The 21,683-nt window shown below is 55.9% G+C and overlaps 1 protein-coding gene across 2 annotated transcripts in view; it reads right to left on the bottom strand.

Annotated features, from left to right (window-relative positions):
• The window catches only part of MLLT1 (MLLT1 super elongation complex subunit), a 35,394-nt gene extending 22,471 nt beyond the window's left edge, over positions 1-12,923 (bottom strand). Inside the window, exons 1-3 of one of the 2 annotated variants that reach the window (XM_054175341.1) lie at positions 12,858-12,923; positions 7,167-7,347; positions 2,152-2,234 (exon numbers count right to left, since the gene is read on the bottom strand). In XM_054175341.1, coding sequence (XP_054031316.1) covers positions 2,152-2,234; positions 7,167-7,347; positions 12,858-12,869 — 276 coding nt within the window. In that variant the 5' untranslated portion in view covers positions 12,870-12,923. Of the gene's footprint in view, positions 1-2,151; positions 2,235-7,166; positions 7,348-12,282; positions 12,322-12,857 lie in introns of those variants that run through there. The other variant, XM_054175340.1, reaches the window with a different exon arrangement.
• Positions 12,924-21,683: the final 8,760 nt, after the last annotated feature.

Genomic DNA, 21,683 nt, shown 5'->3' on the forward strand with positions numbered 1-21,683 from the left:
TCCCCTGCCCCTTGTGCTGTCCCTGGGCACCACTGAGCAGAGTCTGGCCCCAGCCTCTTGCCCCCTACCCTTTAGCTCTTGCTGAGCATTGCTCAGCTGCCCTCTGGGGCTGCTCTGCTCCAGGCTCTCAGCCCCAGGGCTCTCAGCCTTTGCTGCTCCCAGAGCTGCTCCAGGCCCCTCAGCAGCTTTGCAGCCTCTGCTGGACTCTCCTCCTTCCACTCCACCTCCTGGCAACAATCACAGCTCACTTCAAGGCAACACTGAGCAGGCAATAGCAGGCAGAGGAGCCAAGCTCCTCGTGTCAGGCACCTTCTAAGCTTCCAGCACTCCTAAGCACCAAGCTTAACTTCCAACCACGCAGAGAGGGAGACCTTAGAGCTGCATTTCCATATCTGAAGGGGACCTCCAGGAAGGCTGGGGAGGGCCTGTGGGGATAGGATGAGAGGCAATGGTTTGGAACTGGAGCAGGGCAGGTTTAGGTTGGACATCAGGAGGAAGTTCTGCACAGTGAGGGTTGGGAGACCCTGGAACAGGTTGCCCAGGGAGGTGGTGGAGGCTCCATCCCTGGAGACATTCAAGATCAGGCTTGCTGAGCCCCAGGGCAGCCTGCTGTGGTTGGAGCTGTCCCTGCTGAGTGCAGGGGGGTTGGACAAGATGCCCTTGGAAGATCCCCTCCTAGCTGCTGCAAGCTGTGGCTCTGTGACAGGTGATGCTGGGAGGACTGAAGGGGCTGAGCTGGACACCACATCCACAGTGCCAGCTTCAGCTTCCCCAGGTTCCCTCTCCAGCATAAGCAGCAGAATGGGATCTTCTCCTTTTTCCCCCCTTATTTAAGCAGTAATCCAAACCACAAAGATTCAATGCTCCACAAAACCCAAGCTCAGAGGCCCAGGAGTGCCCAGGGCCCCTGTGTTCATAACCTTCAGCCAGCCATGCAGCCTGTGACCCCTGGGGGAAGGCTTCAAACAAGCAAGCAAGCCCCAACCCTGCCTTGCAGGAGGCCTCCAAACACAACCAACCAACCACTCAGTTTGAAGAGGACTGAAGCAGAACCACAAACAGCACTCTGCACACAGCTGCTGGATGCTCTCTGGTTTGGGCCTGGATAGATTTGAGCCCTCCCCCCCAAAACCTGAATAGATTTGAGCCCCCTCCCCCAAAACCTGAATAGATTTGAGCCCCCTCCCCAAACCCTGAATAGATTTGAGCCCCTTCCCCCCAAAACCTGAATAGATTTGAGCCCCCTCCCCAAAACCTGAATAGATTTGAGACTCCCCCCCAAAACCTGAATAGATTTGAGCCCCCTCTCCAAACCCTGAATAGATTTGAGCCCCCTCCCCAAACCCTGAATAGATTTGAGCCCCCTCCCCAAACCCTGAATAGATTTGAGACTCCCCCCCAAACCCTGAATAGATTTGAGCCCCGTCCCCAAACCCTGAATAGATTTGAGCCCCCTCCCCAAAACCTGAATAGATTTGAGCCCCCTCCCCCAAACCCTGAATAGATTTGAGCCCCCTCCCCCAAAACCTGAATAGATTTGAGCCCCCTCCCCCAAAACCTGAATAGATTTGAGACACCCCAACCTGGATAAATTTGATCCCACCCCCAAAGTAGGACAAATTTGAGACACCCCCCCCCCTTTCCCCCACCCCCAGACCTGGATAAATTTGATCCCCCCCCCCCCCCAAACCCTGACTAAATTTGATCCCTGCCTAGCTAATTTGCTTGCAAGTACAAAGATTTCTTTCCCCCTCCCTTCCACCTCTTGCCAGGCAGAGGATTTTACAAACCTTCCTCAACATCACCCTTGCCATTTATCTGCTTCTCAGTGTGTGCAAACTCCTCCTGGGTTCCCCAACCTCTGTTGGGATCTCCAGGCCACATCACCCTGTCCTGGGATCACCTTTCAACACAGTTCCCATTTCTGCCAGACAGCAAAAAAAAAAAACCAAAGGGAAAAACACCAAACCCCAACAGCTTCCTTTTGAAGTCCTGGCAGGAGCTTCCAGCTCCCCAGTTCCATTTCTCTTTATTGGGCTAATAAAAACCACACACACAAAGCAGTCACAGCATCTCAAGTCCTTCTGTCAGGCACTTCCAGGCTCTGGCACAGCTCAAAAACAATTAGAAAGAGCAGAAAGCAGATTCTACCTTATTTTTGAAGTGCACTTCAATGGGCATGATGAAGCCTGCATAGCCAGACTCCTCCACTTTGTAGGGGGGCTCCTTGCACACTGAAAAGAGAACACAAGAGAGGTTAAAGTCGGCCCAGAGCTCAGCCAAGGAGGAGCTGCGAGGGGGAGAGCCGTGCCTCTGACGGCTCAGGATGCACTTGAGGCATTGTGGGGAAAGCAGAGGAGGGCGGTGGTGCCAGGCTCAGTTGTGAAGGTGGAAATCTCTTCTGAGCTGCTGCCATGGAAAGGAAACAGAAAGCACTGCAGGCCAGAGGCTCCGTGAGGCTCTTGGGCAGCCAGGGAGAGAGCCCAGCGCCGGGCGGCCGCCGGGAGCCCAGTGCCGGGCGGAGGGAGCCCACTGCTGGGCGGCCGCCGCCGGGACGGGGAGGGAGGGAGGGAGCCCAGCGCCGGGTGGCCAGGCAGGGAGGGAGGGAGGGAGGGAGGGGGGGAGGGAGGGAGGGAGGGGGGGGAGGGAGGGAGGGAGGGAGGGAGGGAGGGAGGGAGGGGGGGGGGGGGGAGCCCAGCGCCGGGCAGAGGGAGCCCACTGCTGGGCGGCCGCAGCCGGGGAGGGAGGGAGGGAGGGAGGGAGCCCAGGGCCAGGGAGGGGGGGAGGGAGGGAGCCCAGGGCCAGGGAGGGAGGGAGGGAGGGAGGGAGGGAGACCAGCGCCGGGCGGCCGGGCCGGGGAGGGAGGGAGGGAGGGAGGGAGGGAGGGAGCCCAGGGCCAGGCAGGGAGGGAGGGAGGGAGCCCACTGCTGGGCACCGCTGTGCTGTTCCACAAACTGCCACCCACAGCTGCCTGCAAAAACCAGGGTGGGAACTGCAACAGGACAGGAAGGTAAACTTCACCTTGATGGCCACCAAAGACCATTCCAGGTGAGTGGAGCTTGGTTTCGTAGGAACAAGGAATGGGTTGGGTTGGAAGGGAGCTCAGAGCTCATCTCCTCCAACCTCCCTGCCATGGGCAGGGACAGCTCTCACCTAGGCTCAGCTGCTCAAGGCCTCATCCAGCCTGGCCTTGAACACCCCCAGGGAGGAGGTGTCCAGAGTCTCACCACCCTCCTCCTGGAGGACTTCATCCTAAGATCCACTCCCTTGAAACTCTGCTGCAATGCTCAAGCTTCAGCATGAGCCAAGGGCCACACCAGAGGCTGCTTCACCTGGGTGCTGAAGCAGAGCTGAAGGGCAGCTCCCTGCTGCTGTTCATTGCATGCAGAAGGAAGCAGAGGGAGGTGAAGCTGCTGCTGAGGGCAGGGTGCTGCTAGCTGCAGACACATCCAAAGTTCATTGCTTCTAAGAAATGAGTCTGCGTGCTTCCTGCCTCAGCTCCTCCTGTCCCACTCCCTCTGGTGTCTGCATGCTGCTGAGTCCTTCCTGTCACCTGCCACCACGCCTCAGGATGGTGACAGCCCACTCAGAGGGCTCCAGGGCCCTTCCTTTGGCCATGCCATAGCTCTACAGACCAACACAGGTACTTGACCAGCAGGAGGAGGGAGGTGGTTCTGCCCCTCTGCTCTGCTGAGACCCCACCTGGAGTGCAGTTCTGGTGCTCCCAACACAAGAGGGGCATGGAACTGTGGAGAGGGACCAGAGGAGGTCACAAAGATGATCAGAGGGCTGGAGAACCTCCCCTGTGTGGACAGGCTGGGAGAACTGGGGCTGCTCAGCCTGGAGAAGAGAAGGCTGCAGGGAGACCTTGGGGCTGCATTTTGGTATCTGAAGAGGACCCACAGGAAGGCTGGGGAGGGGCTGTGGGGCAATGGCTTTGAGCTGGGAGAGGGGAGATTGAGACTGGAGATGGGGAAGAAATTCTTGAGTGAGGGTGGGGAGAGTGAGGCTGTGGCTGCCTCCTGCCTGGAGCTGTTCAAGGCCAGGCTGGATGAGGCCCTGAGCAAGCAGGGCTGGTGGGAGCTGTCCCTGCCCAGGGCAAGGGTTTGGAACTGGATGATCCTTAAGGTCTCCCTTCCAACCCAACCCATTCCATGAGTCTAATACTCTCCCTCCTGGGAGCCAGATGCTCTTGTGTGTCACTTCTGCCCTACAATCTATGTAAATAAAGCCAATTAAGTAATTAAGGGGAATTCAGTGCAGATCTTTCTGCTTTCTCTGAAGAATTCTGAGTGATTCCAATGAGGAAACAGTTCCTCACACCTAAGAAAGCAGACACATTAATTCCCTTTCATGCAGGTGCATTATCTGCAGCCCCAGACAATTCTCCCACCATTAAGGTGTTAGGAAGCAGCACTCCAAATCCAGCTGGGGAAAAGAAAAAGTCTCTAAAACTAAGCAAAATCTTTAGACCTGCTTCAGTTTCCCCTGGATGGAAGAAGCCTTTCACCCAGGGGGGAAAGCCCCAAGGCAAAGCACAGTCCCAACCTGGCAGCAAGAACCTGAGGCCTTTCTCCAAGTGGCTTTGGTTCCTCTGCTGCTTCCTTCAGGCAGCTCAAATCACCACATAGGCAACCTGCCCAGCACCACACCATGGGCTTCACCAGGAGGTTCTGCCCCAAGGAGGAGCAAAGCAGATGAGGAAAGCCTCCAGAGCAACCTGGAACTGGTCTGCAAGTGCCACACTGCTCATGTACAGCCCAGGCACCTGGGTCAAACCAAGCTGCCTGAGGCAACTGGGGTGGTTCAGCCTGGAGTAAAGGAGGCTGAGGGGAGACTTCCTGGCTCTCCACAGCTCCCTAACAGGAGGCTGGAGCCAGGTGGGGGTTGGACTCTTCTCCCAAGGAAGAAGCAACAGGGAATGGCCTGAGGGATCCTACAGGAAGGCTGCAGAGAGACTTTTCCTGAGGCTGTCTGGAGCCAGGCCAAGGGGGAATGGTTTGAAGCTGAGGGAGAGCAGGGTTGGACTGGAGCTGAGGAAGAAGTTCTTCAGTACAAGGGTGGTGAGACTCTGGCACAGGCTGCTCAGGGAGGTTGTGGAGGCCTCCTCCTTCCAAGGCCAGGCTGGGTGAGGCCTGGAGCAGCTGAGAGGTGTCCCTGCCCATGGTGGGGAGGTTGGAGCAGCTGATCTCTGAGGTCCCCTCCAGCCTGAGCCATTCTAGGAGGCTATGAAACACAGTGCAGTGCAGTGGGTAAGCCTCCAGCACTCTGTGTGCCCAGCAGCCTTCCAAGGCAGTATTTCAAAGGATGCACATTCAGGAGTCCCTGCCAGCAGCGTTCCTCAGCAGCCAGCCTCAACCCTAGCACCACAGAAGAGGAAGCCTGCAGATGCAGTTCCACCATCTGAAAGAGATCTAAGCCTGAGCTGCTTCTGAACAGGGCAATTCCTGCTCCTCCACCTCAACCATGTGTCCTGCTCCCTCTGCCAACAATAAGGTTCCTGTTGCTGCACAGGCAGAAAGAGCAAAGAACAGATCCAGCAGAAAATAACCTTCCAACTGGGAAGCTCTCCCCAGCTGTGCCTGCAGCTGCAGGCACAGCTGGAACACACAGCCAGGGGCACCATGGTGTCTGCTGGGTCTAATGCCACCTGAGCTGGCACTTGAGGCTGGAATGCTTTAGGCTGAAGGGACCTCTAAAGCTTACCCAGCCCAACCCCCCTGCACTCAGCAGGGACATCCCCAACCAGAGCAGGCTGCTCAGAGCCCCAGACAACCTCAGCTAGAATGGTGCCAGGGATGGGGCAGCTCCAACCCCTCTGGGCAACCTGGGCCAGGCTCTCCCCACCCTCAGTGTCAAACATTTCTCCTTTCTTTCCAGCCTGAATCTCCCTCCTCCAGTTTCAAACCATCCTCCTCTTGTCCTGTCCCAAGAGGCCCTGCTCAAAGTCTGTCCCCAGCTTTCTTCTCTGCCCCTTCAAGCACTGAAAAGCCACCAGAAGGTCTCCCTGGAGCCTTCTCTTCTCCAGGCTCCCAACTCTCTCAGCCTGGCCTGACAGCAGAGGGCTTCCAGCCCTGCCAGCATTGCTGTGGCCTCCTTTGGGCCTGCTCCAACAGGTCCCTGTCATGCTCATGCACCTCCCACCTTTCCAGGCAAGCTGGGTCAGTGTCTCCCCAGCCTTGCAGGCATCCTGATGGCTACTCAATGACCAATGCAAAGCCTACAAGCTCCAGCTCATCAGCCCTGCTGGTACCCCAGCAGCTCTCCCTGATCACAGAGCCCCAGCTTGCCTTGCTGAACACCAACAAATCCAACCCAGGTTTCCCCTTTTGTAACCTGAATTATCTTCTGCTGTCAGTGTCCTGACAAGCTAAATGCTGCTAATGCTTAAATGAGAGGAGAAAGCACTTCACCTCCAGCCCTTTCATCAGAAGCAAGGTCCCCTTCTCCCTGACCTTCCTCAAACACAGACAGTGAAGGTCAGAGCTGAAGTGCAGGCAATGGAGGTTTTGCTTCTCTTTAAGAAGGTATTTCACAGGAAAGTGGCAGTGGAAGACAACCCTGACTCCCACAAAGCTCTTCCATACCAGAAGACCTCAGTCTGAAGAGGGTACAGAAAGCTCCTAACCTGGAAAGGGTTCAGCAGAGGGCTACAAAGGTGCTGAGGGGATTGGAACATCTCCCTTGGGAGTTAACAGTGAGGGAATTTGGGCTTTTGGGGCTGGGGAAGAGCAGCCTGAGGGATCTCATCTCTTCAAGGGTGGGTTACAGGAGGATTCACAGGTTGGAAAGGACCCTCAAAGGTCATCTTGTCCAACCCCCCTGCAGGCAGCAGGGACACCTCCAACTGGATCAGGCTGCCCAAGGCCACATCTCGTGGGGACAGCCTTTTGTCAGCAGTGCCCAGTGACAGGACAAGGGGGAAGGGGCACAAACTTGACCATCAGAAGCTCCATCTAAGCATGAGGAGGAACTTCCTTAGCTGAAGGGTGCTGGAGCCCTGGAGCAGGCTGCCCAGAGAGGTGGGGGGGTCTCCATCTCTGGAGACATCCAAACCCCACCTGGACATGACCTTCTCTAGGGGACCCTGCTTTGGCAAGGGGGAGGTTGGACTCGATCTCCAGAGGTCCCTTCTGGGATAACTGCTCCTTCCAAAGCCCACTCACCTCTCTTGGGCTTTGGGAAGCTCTCATGCAGCCTGAAGACCACCCTCTCCACGAAGTGCTGGATGTCACACTGCTCCGGGCCGCGGACGAACACCATCCAGTCATGAGTGAAGCCCTCAGTGGTTGGCTTCTTCCTCAGTTGGGCTCGGTGCCCCAGCTCCAGTTTGACTTGAACTGTGCACTGTGGTAAGACAGAGGGGAAACCATCAGGAAAAACAGAAAATGAAATCAAACTGAGTCCCCACCACCACCACCAAACTCATCCCTGCGCCCCAGGCAGCTTCCCTGCGCAGCCGCACACACCCCGGCACCAACCCTGCCTTGTTCTTCCCTCCCAGGGGAGGGACTCAGCCATTCAGATTCCCTTCCACAGCTACCTGAACCCCAGGATAAGAGTTTGCACCAAAAAACCCCAATGAACACCCAGCAAGATGCTGCTGCCTTGGCTTTGAGAGGCTTGTCCCAGAGTGAGTGTGTCGGGTTGGAAGGGAACCTCAGAGCTGCCTTCCAGGAGCTGAAGAGATCCTCCAGGAAGGCTGCAGAGGGATTTGAGAGCAATGAAAGGAGTGGGGGGATGGAAAAGAAATAGAAATGGGGAGATTGAGATTGGATGTTAGGAAGAAGTTGTTGCCCAGGAGGGTGGTGAGAGCCTGGCACAGGTTGCCCAGGGAGGTTGGTGGAAGCCTCATCCCTGGAGGTGTTTGCAGCCAGGCTGGAGGTGGCTGTGAGCAACCTGCTGTGGTGTGAGGAATCCCTGCCCATGGCAGGGGGCTTGGAACTGGCTGAGCCTTGAGGTCCCTTTCCAACCCTAACAATTCCATGATAGAAGCTGCAGGATCTCAGTAGGGGAGGAACACAAGAGCCTCCTTAGAGAGAGGAGTTTCATCCTGCAAACTCTGTGCTGACAGCAGAAAAGGTGCAATAAAAATAGCTCCTAGCACCATTCCATACCTATTTTCTCCCTGATAGTAGCAGAGGAAAGAGCTTTGGAAAGAGGGCTAAGGTTTATCTGCCTGGCTTCTCATCCCAATTGTCAGCAAAGTCCTAATTGTGGAATCTTTATTTCTAGAAAGCGTCAGAGGCAGAACTTGCTGTTCACAGCTTCCAGGATTCACAGCACTGACAGAAAACTGATCTTAAAGTAAGAAAAATCACAGCAGGAACTGGTGGGTTACCATCTTTTCAGCTCCAAGGGAGGGTCATGGAGATGATCAGAGGGTTGGAACAAGTCTCCTACAGGGACAGGGCTGGGAGAGTCAGGGCTGTTCAGCCTGGAGGAGAGAAGGCTCCAGGGAGACCTCGGAGCAGCCTTCCAGTGCCTGAAGGGGGCTACAGGAGAGCTGGGCAGGGACTTTGGACAAGGGCTGGGAGTGACAGGACAATGGCTGTGAGCTGCAAGAGGGGAGATGGAGACTGGAGATGAGGAAGAAATTCTTGACAGTGAAGGTGGAGAAACGCTGGAATGGGCTGCCCAGGGAGGCTGTGGATGTCCCCTCCCTAGAGGTGTTCAGAACCAGGCTGGATGAGGCCTGGAGCAACCTGGGCTGGTGGGAGGTGTCCCTGCCCATGGCAGGGGGGTTGGAACTGGATGATCACTAAGGTCCCTTTCAAGCCAACCCATTCCACAAATCTATGAGATTCCTAGAAGCAGCCTTTGCTCCCCCAGCACTTCCCAGCTCTGAGCAGCTTCCAGCTGGAGGACTGATGGAGCTCACCCCCACCCAAAGCAAATCACAGCCAAGGGTAGAATCCAGTCTACAAATCTATGAATATGTAAATCACTGGAACAAAACTGGGATGCTCTTCCTATTCTTTTAGATGTATTCCATTAACACACTTCCAAAGCTCAGCTTAACACAGAGCATTCCTGCACAACACCCAGCCCTACAATGACCCAAATCCTGCTTTGCACTTCTGAATCCTCCTCTAATCACCGAGTAGCAGGGGAAGGTGCATTCAATGCCTCACTCAAAGCCCCCCAAATCCCATTAAATGTCTTCAAAACCCAGCTTAAATTAACTGTGAGGATCCAGATATGGTGGGGGCTTCACAGCCAGGAGGAAGCAAATGGCTTGAGCAGATGTAAGAGAGGAAAGGCAAACGTGATTCAGGCACGAGCTGGAGCAGGAAAACCTTCGGGCAGGGTTTGCAAAGGAGGAGTAAGGCTGAAGGATTCAGGCTGCTCACTGCTTTGGTGCACAGATGTTACACAAACCACCCCAGCAGCAATCTCAAACCCATCAAATTCCAGCTTTGGCCACAGGAAGCTCATACAAAAGGGGGCAGTTTGTAGTCCTTACCCTCAGCTTCACCTAAGACCTGAAAATGAAGCATGTGGTTTTTCCCTGGCAGCTCTCAGTTACCCTTGGGAGAGGAAATGGTTTGTCATTATCAGTAGTGCAGGTGGCCACAGAGCTAAGCTGAGGGCATGATCCAGTACCTGAAAGGGCACTAAGAGAAAGCCAGGAAGGGACTTTTGACAAGGGCTCGTAGTGCTAGGATGAGGGGCAACGGCTTTGAGCTGGGAGTGGGGAGAAGAGGAAGAAATTCTTTCCAGTGAGGGTGGGGAGACGCTGGAACAGGTTGCCCAGGGAGGCTGTGGATGCCTCCTCCCTGGGGGGTGTTCAGGGTTCTGAGCAACCTGGGCTAGCAGAAGGTCCCTGCCCATGGCAGGGGGTTGGAACCAGATGATCTTTAAGGTCCCTTTCCAATCCAAACCCTTCCATGAATGCAAGATGTCAGACAATGAACATGGGCAAGAGCAAGCTTCCTGAGCTCTAGGCAAAGCATTATCCTCCTTTTCCCACCGTGGCTGGGGCTTGGGGGAAAAAAAACCCAGGCATGTTTTGCACACCCCACCTGGCCCTGGGTGGGAAGAGGATTTTCAGAGCGTGGTTAATGCTCTCTGAGGCAGCCTAAGTCACTCCAGCTCAGGATTCTTTCCTTTGTAAAAAGATCACACAGGAGGTCTGCAGAGCACCAGGCATCAAAGCTCGACCTCCCAAACTGCAGTCCGGTTCTAATTTCCACTCTGAGCCTCAGCTCACTCTCTCAGGCACTTCATCTGCACAGCAAAATACCTTCAGCTGCCATCCAGCACCCAGGCCCAGGGACAAGCTCATCCCACGGCACCACATGGCCGTGGTGGTCTCAGGTTGAAGGTTGGACTTGAGGACCTTAAAGGTCTCTTCCAATCCAAACAATTCTCTGATTCCTTACTTGCCTCACCAGTGCTACAGCATTTCTTCAGGTCACCTTCCCCTGCACCATTCTCCTGGCAGGCCATTTTTTACCTCACTCTGTGCTTTTTTAGGGCTTAGCTGCACCAGCTCCATGTGGCTTCTGAGCAAAGAAGGAAGGGTCACAGCCTGTCTGCTCCTTCATCTCACGTTAAGGAGTGAGGGCTTGGGCTGCTTCCTTCAGAGCACAGCATCTCTCCTTCAAGGCAAGAGCATTTGGCACATGGCTTCATGGCCGTGGTGGGGTTAGGTTGATGGTTGGACTCGAGGATCTTGGAGATCATTTCCAACCAAAACAGTTGCAGGAGTTTATGATGCCGTGGAGAGCAGCTGCCTGAACCCTGAGCTCACTGCAGAGCATCTGCCTGAACCCCAAGCTCACTGAAGAGCTTGAACCATAACTCACAGAAGAGCATCCATCCAAACCCTAAGCTCACAGAACAGCATCTGCCTGAATCCCAAACTCACAGAAGAGCTTGAACCCCGAGCTCACTGCAGAGCATCCATCCAAACCCTAAGCTCACTGAGGAGCTTGAGCCATGAGCATCTGCCTGAACCCCAAGCTCACTGCAGAGCATCCATCCAAACCCTAAGCTCACTGAGGAGCTTGAGCCATGAGCATCTGCCTGAACCCCGAGCTCACTGCAGAGCATCTGCCTGAACCCCAAGCTCACTGCAGAGCATCTGCCTGAACCCCGAGCTCACTGCAGAGCATCCATCCAAACCCTAAGCTTACAGAAGAGCTTGAACCATAAGATGAGCATCTGCCTGAACCCTGAGCTCACACAGGAGCCTGCACCCCGAGCTCACTGAAGAGCATCTGCCTGAGCCCCGAGCTCACTGAGGAAGAGCCTGAGCCCCGAGCTCACTGAGGAAGAGCCTGAGCCCCGAGCTCAGCCAGGAGGGTGCTCCCAGCCCTGCTCCAGCCGGGATCCTTCCCGCCGCGTTCACAGCAGCGCTGCCATCCCGCCAGGCAGCCTGCTCGGCAGCCTCACGTTATCGATTCCATCATTACCCTTTTAAATCCTGCTACTGTTGCCAGTTACTGCCCCTCTCCAGAGCAGCACAAACGACTCTCAAGTCGACAGAATTATATATATATAAATTTTTTTTTTTTTTGCCTTTGGAGTTGGAAACGGCTGAGAAATTTTAGCTGAGGAACAGATGGGGACTGTGTGGATGAGAAGAAAATCCAACAGAAGAGGAAAGGGGGGGGGGGGGGGGGGCGGAGAGAGAGAGAGAGAAGTGTTTGAACTGAGAGGGAAAGTTGTGCTTTGCTACACTCCTCACATACCGCTCCAATTAACAATCGCTACAAATTAAGCCAGAAGTTGAAACACATTTGAAAATAAACCTCTCCCAACATCACCAGCATCCAAAAGTCGCTCTGCCGAAAAGGGAAGGCTTTGGCTTTTCCTTAATTTTAGTATTTTGTTTTTAACCTCTCTCCTTTCCCTCCCCCCCCACTCCTTCCACCTCCCCCCCACTTCCATCTCATCTCCCCCCCCCCCCAACCCCAAGCGTGTCTCTCAACAAAGGGAAATCAGGATCCTATTCAAACAATTTGTAGCAATACAAAGGAGTCTGCTTTTCAACTTCTCAATAAACATTCTGAAGGCTGCTCTGCTTTTTTTTTTCCCTCCCTTGCCTTTTTTTCCCCCCCCCCTTCCCCCCCCCCCCCGCCTCCTTTCCCTCCCCGTTTGATGTGCTAATTGCCTCCAAAGCCAGAAGCGGTTTCCATCCGCTCTGCCCTTCGGCCGATTATTCACACGGAGGCTAGCGGGGCTCAGCCTCCCGCACCTCGCAGCCTCGGAGCTAACCTGTTAGCAGCCCTCCCTCGCACACAAAAGGCCTGAGCCAGCCCCGCTCCGGATCACCTCAGGTAAACTTCCAGCATCCATCCCCGCCCGCTGCAGCACCGCAGACGCCCGGCCGCCGAGCAGGAGGCTTCCCACCGCCTCCCCGGAGCGGTAATAACTCTCCCGGTGGCATTAACCCTTTACGCGGCGGCCGACGGTGGCGGAAGGGGGGGCAAGGAACGTAGGCACCACCCCTCCCCGTAAATAAGCCCGGGCAGGAATTTGCGGGAAATGCTGCTGCCACCCCCCGCCGCGGGCGAGGCTGCAGCGCGGCCGCCCATGAAGGGGCGAGGACGGAGAAACCTCCCCCCACGCCCCCCCAAAAAGGGGGTATGGGGAGGGGGTGTTGCCTCCGCGACTGGGGAGGCGATGCCTCCAACCCCGCCGGCAGGAATCAAACCCTCCCTCCTCCAGGAGTGGGGTGGCCTCCTCCTCCGGTGCAGGATCCCCCTCCTCCGGTGCAGGATCCCCCCCTCCGGTGCAGCGGGAGGGGATTGGGGGGGCGCAGCACCCCCACGCGTGTCCCCCTGACTACAGGGCTTGCACCGAGGGATCCCACCCCCACGGCGATGCGGAGGGGCCGCTCCCCTCACCTGATTGTCCATGGCTGGGCGCAGTGCCGCGGGCCCCGCTCGCTCGCTCGCTCCCGCCGCGGCGGTTTCGCTGGCCGGTCGGCGGGGGGGGATCTCTTCCCTCCCCTTTCTCTTCCCCCCCACCCCTCTAGGAGCGAAGTCGCTCTCTGGTCCCCCCCCACCCCCCTCCCCGCCGCCTCGGCCGCCGCCGCCGCCTCCTCGGTCGCGGCCCCTTACGGCCCCGCCGCCGCTGCTCGCCTCATTGTGTGTCACTCACAGGCAGCAGCCCCGCCACCCCCCCGGCGCCCGCCCCGCGGAACCGGAAACCGACGCCAGCAGAGAGGCACCCGCCCGCCGCCAATAGCGGCGCCGCCTCACGCCTGGAGGCGGGGCTTCCGCCCGGGCGCCGAAGGCTCGCCCCGCCTCCTTCTGATGGACAGCGACTGCTCCCAATAGACGGCGGGCGGGCTGCCGAGGGGGCGGGAGCAGGGGCGGAGCCCACGCTGGGTCAAGCGGGGAGTGGGAGGGAGCGGGGCTTCGCTACCTCCCCTCTTCTCCCCCCTCGTTCGCCACGGCGGGCGCGGTGCTGCGCAGCGCCGGGCTCCGGCCTTGCGGCGTGGCCGGGCTCGGGGCCTGCGCTCGGTTTCCCGGTGCCCTTCTTGGGCCTTGCCTCGCCTCGCCTCACCAGTCGCCGGCCCCCCCGGGTTGGCGCAGCACGGCTGCCTAAGCGGCACCGGGATCGGGCGCTTGGGCCTTGTTATGCGCTCCGGCCGCGCCAACCCGCCCCTTTTCCCTCCTTCGGCCCACGCTTCCCCGCCGCTGGCGGCAGCGAATCTCACCCGTTTATTAATCTCTTACACAAATGAGCTGAGAACGAGGGAAACCGCAGCTCCCAGTACCGCGGACACGGCAGTCCGGGCTGGCTGGGCAGGGCTGAGGCTTGGCTGGCGAGGAAGCTGCCGGCTCTGCTCGCCCGCGGCTCTCCTTGTTCTCTCTGAGCCTCTCCCCTTCACATTTTCCCTCCATCTCTTCCCCCATCGGTTTACCTTCGTCTCTTCCCCCATCGGTTTACCTCCATCTCTTCCCCCATCGGTTTTCTTCGATGTTACTTTTCCCCTCAAGATTTTCCATTTTCCCTCGATGCTCTCTGCTTCTCCCTCTTTATCCCTAATTTCCTCTCAGTTTATTTTCTCCACTTCTCCCTCATTTATTTTCCTTGCTCTCCCGCATTTCTTCTCGCCTTCTCCTCAGTTTCCCGTTTTCCCCTCAGTCTCCCACATTTTTCTCTCCCGTTTCTCATTTCTCCCATGGTCACCCACATGCCCCTTAGCTTCTCTCCTTTTCCCTTTGGCCTCCCTTAGTTCTTCCTCATTTTCTCATTGCCCACTTCGGTCTCCAACCTTTCCCCCGCCCCGGCCCCAGTTTCTCTCCTTTCCCCCCGCAGGTTTCTCTCCTTCACCCCCTCCCCCAGGTTCTCTCCTTTTCCCCTCTGTGTCCCACATTTTCTCTCCCAATTTCCCCCTCGCTCTCCCCTCTCCCGCACCCTCTCTCCCCGCAACCCCTGCGGCCGCCGCGCTCCCTCCGGCCGGGGCTCTGCCGGCTCCATCCCTGCCCCAGCGCCCGGGCTTCCGCGAGTGCTTGTCGGCGGCAGGGCAAACAATATCTCTGGTTCTCCGGTCTGTAGCGAGGGTTTATTTGCAATGCAAATAGACCCAGGGATTCCTTCAGTGAAGCGGTGGTTATCAGCCGCAGGCTCAGCTGGGTGACGAGCCCGGAGGTCACTGTCCTGGCTGAGAAAGGAGCTGCCGGCTGCGGCTGAGGCATCATTAAAAGCCTCCCGCCCTCCGAACGCGGTTTTCTCAGCCCTGCTGCTGACTCCGAGCGTGACATTTGCATCTGAAAAGTGGGGTTTTGTTTACCTTTTCTTAAGAGCTCTAAATGACAACTTCTTGGGCCGGGTTTTGGGAGCGGGACCGGTCGCTGCAAGTGCAGCTTGCGCCTGTTTTCTCAGCGGGTTGTGGCCGCAAGCAAGGAGGCATTTTATTGATCGATTGGCTGATCGATTTCTTCGTGCAACCTTCTTGTTCGGAATAGTTTTCATCTCTCGTTAAGGCTGCAAGGGGGAAAAAAAAATCGCCCTGTTAGCCAATAACGCTGTGTGTGTTTCTAACCCATAGCCACAGGCAAGGATTAATCGGTTCCCAAATGGTTCTAAAGAGCCACTTTACCTCATCAACCTGATAGAGGATATTAGTGAAGCAAAATGCTTAATCGCTTCACTTAACAACAACAACAACAACAACAAAAGAGCCTGATTTGGATTCTTTTAAGTGCTCTGCTTTTAATTTTCTGTGTTTCTGTCTGATGCAGTCCCAAGACACATCTCCTCCGGACAGCCTTTTCATCCCTCTTCAGACAGGGCCTCTTTCTCTGGGGGTTCTCATTGATATCTTTAATTGTGGACATTATTCCCGTTTCTCCCATTATTCCCTGTTATTTAGACTCTGAGGTCTCCAGCTTTTTATTTCCTAACTCCCAGTGCTGGCCATTCACTCACAGCCTCATCACACTCCTTGCTCCTTCTTGTGCTTCCAGGTCTGAATCCTTGCCTGGAAACGTCTTCATCTCTCCCAGGCTTGGCTCTGCTCTTGCTCTGTTGGATTTCATACATTCATAGAATGGTTTAGGTTGGAAGGGACCTCCGAGATCATCCAGTTCCAACCCTCCTGCCACAGGCAGGGACACCTCCCACCAGCCCAGGTTGCTCCAGGCCTCATCCAGCCTGGCTTTGAACACCTCCGGGGAGAGGGCATCCCCAGCCTCCCTGGGCAGCGCGGTCTCATGGAAGGAGCCCGTGGCAGGAGGCTTGGACTACATCATCTTGAAGGTCCCTTCCAACCTAAGCCACTCCATGAATGTGTGAAATTCCTACAAGCAGCCTTTGCTCCTCCAACCCTTCCCAGTTCTAAGCAGTTTCCAGCTTGGGGACTGATCAAGCTCCCCCCCAACTCTCTTTTATTTTCCGGCTCCGTTCCCCAAAATAAATCACAACCAAGGGCAGAAATTCTGCCAGGCTCCACGGGAGGGCTTGGGGAGCTTCAGGTGCACGGCAGAGCTAGGCAAGGTGGAGCCAGCAGCCAGCAGGGCTCCTCCGAAGTCCCATTCTTGCAGGGCTATCTGAAGCGCAGGAGCTGTCAGCCGAGCGCCTTCACACCCAAGGCAGCCGGGGGCTGAGCTCCTCTTGCTTTCGCTCTCTTCCAGCAACTTCTGGGTTTTGCAATCAGCGTCTGCAAATCCAATTAGCGGCTTTCTTTGTGGCGCTGGGTGCTGGCAGAGCTCTGCTGTGCTGCTGCCATCTACAGTAGGGCCGCTGCCAATGGAGAAGAAACGGCGCTCATTTGCATATTTGAATATGCAAATGACGCATGACAACTCTCCCTAATTTTTCGATGGGGGCTTGTTATTTCCCCCGCCTCGAGGTCTCCCTGGAGCCTTCTCTTCTCCCGGCTGAACAACCCCAACTCTCTCAGCCTGGCCTCTCAGCAGAGGGCTTCCAGCCCTCCCAGTTTTACTGTGGTCTCTTCTGGCCCCAGTCCAACAGCAGGACTCCAGAGCTGCCCCAGCAGTGCAGGGGGGCTCTCAGCAGAGCACAGAGAGGGGCAGAATCCCCTCCCTGCCCACACTGCTGGGGGTCAGCCCAGCACAGGGCTGGGAGCTCACCCAGTGGGCCAGGATGGATGTCAGGAAGGTTGGGCCAGGCTTTGTTCAGTGGTTCCCAGTGACAGGACAAGGGGTAAGGGGCACAAACTTGACCACCAGAAGTTCCATCTAAACATGAAGAGGAATTTCTTTAATCGAAGGGTGCTGGAGCCCTGGAGCAGGCTGCCCAGAGAGGTGGTGGAGTCTCCATCTCTGGAGACAATCAAAGCCCTCCTGGACATGTTCCTGTGTGACCTTCCTGAGGTGCCCCTGCCTTGGCAAGGAGCTTGGACACGATGCTCTCCAGAGGTCCTTCCCCACCCTTGCCATGCTGTGAGAGCTTGCATTCAGCTCTTCATCCAGCAGCATTTATCCTGCTCCAAACCATTTGGCTTTTGCCCATTCTCTGCCTTCCCCTCACTTCTCCAGTTCACACTCTGGGATTCACAGCACATATTTAGCACCAGGCTAGTGCAGAGAAGGTCCAGATTGTTAATAGCCCAAAACTCTGATTGCCAAAAAGATACTGCTAGCAACTACCAGGCTGCAGCTGGGAGAAATTGGAGACAGCTTGGAAATTCTTCAGCTCCCTATTAATGAAGGACTTAGCAGAAGAGAAAATCCCCCTCCCTGTCATACAGTTTAGCTTAACTAGGTCCTTTTGTGCCTGAGGAAAACCTAAATTATAGCAGAGTGGAGCTCCTGAAAAATGCAAAAGGCTTTTCTTTTTCTTTTTCTTAACCTCCAAAGCTGAGGAGGGAGGAGGGGAAAAAAAATTAAAGAGGGGATTTTTTTTTCTTCAGAGAAAGTGAGGAAGACAATGAGAATTTATTCTGTTCTTCTCTGGCTCTTCAGCACTGGAGCAAAGAGCCTCAGCTGGACGGTCACAGCCACGGGGTGGCCCTTGCAAGATGCAGTGAGGGCAGAGCAGGCATCCTCCAGCTGCCCTGAATGAGGAGCCCTGGCCTCCTGGAGCACAGGATGCTAGGGCTTGGAAGGGACCTCTGGAGATCATCCAGTCCAAGCCCCCTGCCAGAGCAGGGCCATGGAATCCAGCTCAGGTCACACAGAGTCTCCAGAGCAGGAGACTCCACAACCTCTCTGGGCAGCCTGCTCCAGGGCTCTGTGAGCCTCACAGTGCAGAAGTTCCTCCTCATGTTGAGGTGGAGCCTCCTGTGCTGGGGTTTCCATCCATTGCCCCTGGTCCTGTCACAGGGTGCAGCTGAGCAGAGCCTGTCCCTGTCCCCTCCCTCCTGGCCCCCAGCCCTCAGATATTGATAAACATTTATCAAATCCCCTCTCAGTCTTCTCCTCTCCAGGCTGACCACCCCCAGGCCCCTCAGCCTCTCCTCAGGGCAGTGCTCCAGTCCCTTCAGCATCCTCAGAGACCTCCTTTGGACTCTCCCTGTCCTTCTTTTGGGGAACCCAAAACTGGATGCAATATTCCAGGTGGAGTCTCACCAGGGCAGAGTAGAGGGAGAGGAGAACCTCTTGTCTCTTTCCAGCCCCTGACCCCTCTGCTGGAGGCTGCTAATGAAGAAGCCTCATTAACACCCAAGGAGAGGCTGCCATTGCAGTGGAGCTACTGGTCCACCCCAGGCTGAATTCATAGAATGGGTTGGGTTGGAAAGGACCTTCAAGGTCATCGAGTTCCAACCCCCCTGGTGTGCAAGGCCAGGTTGGATGAAGCTTTGAGCAACCTGGGCTGGTGGGAGGTGTCCCTGCCCATGGCAGGGGGGTTGGAGCTGGATGTTGGGTAGTGATAGGACTGGGGGGGATGGAGATAAACTAGAAATGGGGAGATTGAGATTGGATGTTAGGAAGAAGTTGTTCCCCATGAGGGTGGTGAGAGCCTGGCACAGGTTGCCCAGGGAGGTGGTGGAAGCCTCATCCCTGGAGGTGTTGAAGGCCAGGCTGGAGGTGGCTCTGGTGTGAGGGGTCCCTGCCCATGGCAGGGGTATGGAACTGGCTGAGCCTTGAGGTCCCTTCCAGCCCTGACAGTTCTGTGATTCTCTGACTGGATGATCTTGAAGGCCCTTCCCAACCAGAAACCATCCTGTGAATCTGGGCCCCACCTTGTGTTCCCCTGTGCTGTTATCACCCCAGAAGCAGCTATAAATCCACATTTCAGTGCTTGCTGGTTTCAAGCTGTTCCTGAGCGACCTCATCCACTGCCCAGACGGCACAGGAATATGTTCTCCACATATGTCAGATGTTTCATGACACATTTCACACAGAGATTGGAAATAGACTTGAGAGCATCTAAAAATGCACAGGCAAGGGACAAAAAAACCCCACCAAAAAAACCCCTCACCCTCAAACCCCCCCCCCCCCCCAAAAAAAGGGCTTGCAGCTGCAGTGTTCACAGAGTGCATCTCCAAACTGCACAAAATGCCTCCAGACCCTGCACCTATCCTCATCTCCCTCAGACACTGATGGCAGATAAGAGGTTTGTGTGGTGGATTCCCTCCCCAGCCCGTGCCCCATGCCTGCTCTGGGTGCCTGAGTGACAAGATGTCAAGGCTGATGCTGTGCTGTTTGCTCCAAGAGGCACCTGAGGTGCCTGTGCCCCATCTCCTCCAGCCTGTGCCCCTGCCAGCAGCTTGCATTTGGTGCTGGACAAACCCAGCCTGGGAAGAGCTCTTGCTCATGGCCAACCCAAAGCTGCCCTGGTGCAACTTGAGGCCATTTCCTTGGCAGAAGAGAGCAGACCTCACCTTGCTTCAGTCTCTGTGATGTTTTGCTCACTGAAAGCCAGCTTTGCTCAAGGCAGTTTGCTGCTGCCCAGAGCAAGTCCTCTTCTCCCTTTCAAGCCCTTACTCCAGACTGGACCAGCTCCCTGGGCTGAGCAGTTAGCAGACACTGGGGGTGGTGCAGATGGGGTCAGAGCCTGTCTCTAATCTATACATATGTCTTGCTGCAAGGCTGGGAAATGTGTTTTGAAGCCTGATGGCTGATTCATGCTGAATAACAAACTCAACTTGTTGCCATTTTTGTTCTTCTTTCACAGATTTGGGGTTGATTTCACTTGGCAGGGCTCTGCTGGGTGTTAATACTTGGCAGTAGTGGGATAGTAAACAGCAAAGTCTCACTTGCAGGGATTTGTGCAGCTTCACATTGCAGCTCTTCATTGATTCAGTTTTACAATGATCCCAGGAAGCACTTCAGAGCAACCCTGCAGTTTGCACTGTGCTGGCATTTCGTGGCCCTAGTCTGGCTCCAGCCCAGAGCTTGCTCTTTGAGTGCAGGCAAGAGGCATTGATGTGCAGCAGGGTCAGGGAGGTGATTGCCCCTCGGTTCTGGCCACTGCTGAGGCCACAGCTCGAATGTTGGGTTCAGTTTTGGAGCCCTCACTCCAAGGAGGGCATTGAGGAGCTGGAGCAGGTCCAGAGGAGGACAACAGAGCTGGGGAAGGGTCTGGAGAACAGGGCTGGTGAAGACAGGCTGAGGGAGCTGGGGGTGTTCAACCTGGAGAAGAGGAAGCTGGGGGGAAGACCTCATTGCTCTCTACAGCTCCCTGAGAGGAGGCTGGAGCCAGGTGGGGGTTGGTCTCTGCTCCCAAGTAACAAATGACAGGACAAGAGGAATTGTTGACTTGAAGGGTCCCAGATCCCTGCAGCAGGCTGCCCAGAGAGGTTGTGGAGTCCCCTCTGCAGAGCTTCCAGCCCCTCCTGGCCACTGTGCCCCTGGGCAAGCTGCTGTGGGTGCCCTGCTGGAGCAGGGGGGTTGGACTGGGTGAGCTCCAGAGGTCCCTTCCAACCTCCACCATGCTGGGACTGGGAGATTTCCTGGCAGTTGTGAGCTGTGTGTAACAGAGCTGCCAGGCCCCGGGCTGCAGATCCTGTGTCACACCTCTGAAGGAGCACTTGGAGCCGAAAGGACAAGATTTGGAGGCACAATAATCCTTGGAGCTTATCTCTTTCCTCCCTGGGTTTCTCAGCCCTTTGTGTTGGTGGTTTCCAACTTCTTGGCTGCAAACCCAGGAGATTAAAATGACAAGAAAAATCAAAGCTGCATCCAGGTTGGTTTAACACAGACTCCAGCAGAGGGTTCTTGAAATTCATCTTAAAGGTCACCAGGCTGGCAATAAAAACCCCAGGACCCAGCAACATCCCTTCTGTGTTTCCAAGCCCATTCCTCCTCCTCCCTGAGACAGCCAACAAACAAAAAAAGATCTCTAGCAGAAGGCATCAGAGCCACACTCCAGTGAAGCAATTTCTCCTCCTGGCATTGTTCAGGGCAGGGACAGGGCTGTTATTAGTAATTGCTTTGGCATTATTCATGCAGGTCTGTGAATGTCTCTTACTTACAAATCACTCTGCCTCCAGAAGTTCCCAGCCTGTGAGCCACCTCCTGCAGCCTGAGCCTCTAGCAGCAGGAGGCAATTGGGTGCAGCAGAAGAGCTAAATGCTCATCCTGGGTGCCTTAGCAGCATCCTGAGGTCATCCCTGCTCCCCTTTTGCCCTGGTTTCACAAGCCCTTTAGTCTGGCAGCAGTTGAAAGGAGCAAAGGAGCAGCCTCTTGCCTCTTCCTCATTTCTGCTCCTTCTTTTGCCTCTTTTCTTGTGGTTTAGGCAGCCACATGGGGAATCAACTCAGGGAAATGATCTGGGTTAAGGCTCATCTGGCAAAAATAAGGGAAGGTTTCCTTTTGGCCAGCCCTAGCTCAGATCCCTCTGCCTGGCTTTGCAGCTCTTCCTGCCCTGCCTGCTTTCCTCCTGAGCAAGCTGCTGCTTACACCCAGAGAGGCTCTCACACAGCCTGGGGCAGAAGGTACCTCAGAACCCCCCATGGCTGGGGGCTGGATTTAGAAGGAGCCATTGTTGCCTTTCAACCTCTGAGGACTCCCAGCCTCACTCATTCAGCATTCAGCTGCTGCAGGACCCCTTCCAGCTCATGGCAAAAGCGCCCTGGCTGGTGCCTCTGCCAGCCCTGCTCATGCTCCCACATCACAGACTGCACTGGGCTGGAAGGGGCCCTCCGAGGGCACCTTGTTCAAGCCCCCTGCACCCAGCAGGGACAGCTTCAACTGGAGCAGGCTGCCCAGGGCCACACTGAGTCTGACCTTGAATGTCTCCAGGGATGGAGCCTCCACCACCTCCCTGGGCAACCTGTTCCAGTGTCTCCCCACCCTCGTTGTGCAGAACTG

The sequence above is a fragment of the Dryobates pubescens genome, chromosome 31 (assembly GCF_014839835.1).
Source record: "Dryobates pubescens isolate bDryPub1 chromosome 31, bDryPub1.pri, whole genome shotgun sequence".
Taxonomy (NCBI): Eukaryota; Metazoa; Chordata; class Aves; order Piciformes; family Picidae; genus Dryobates; species Dryobates pubescens.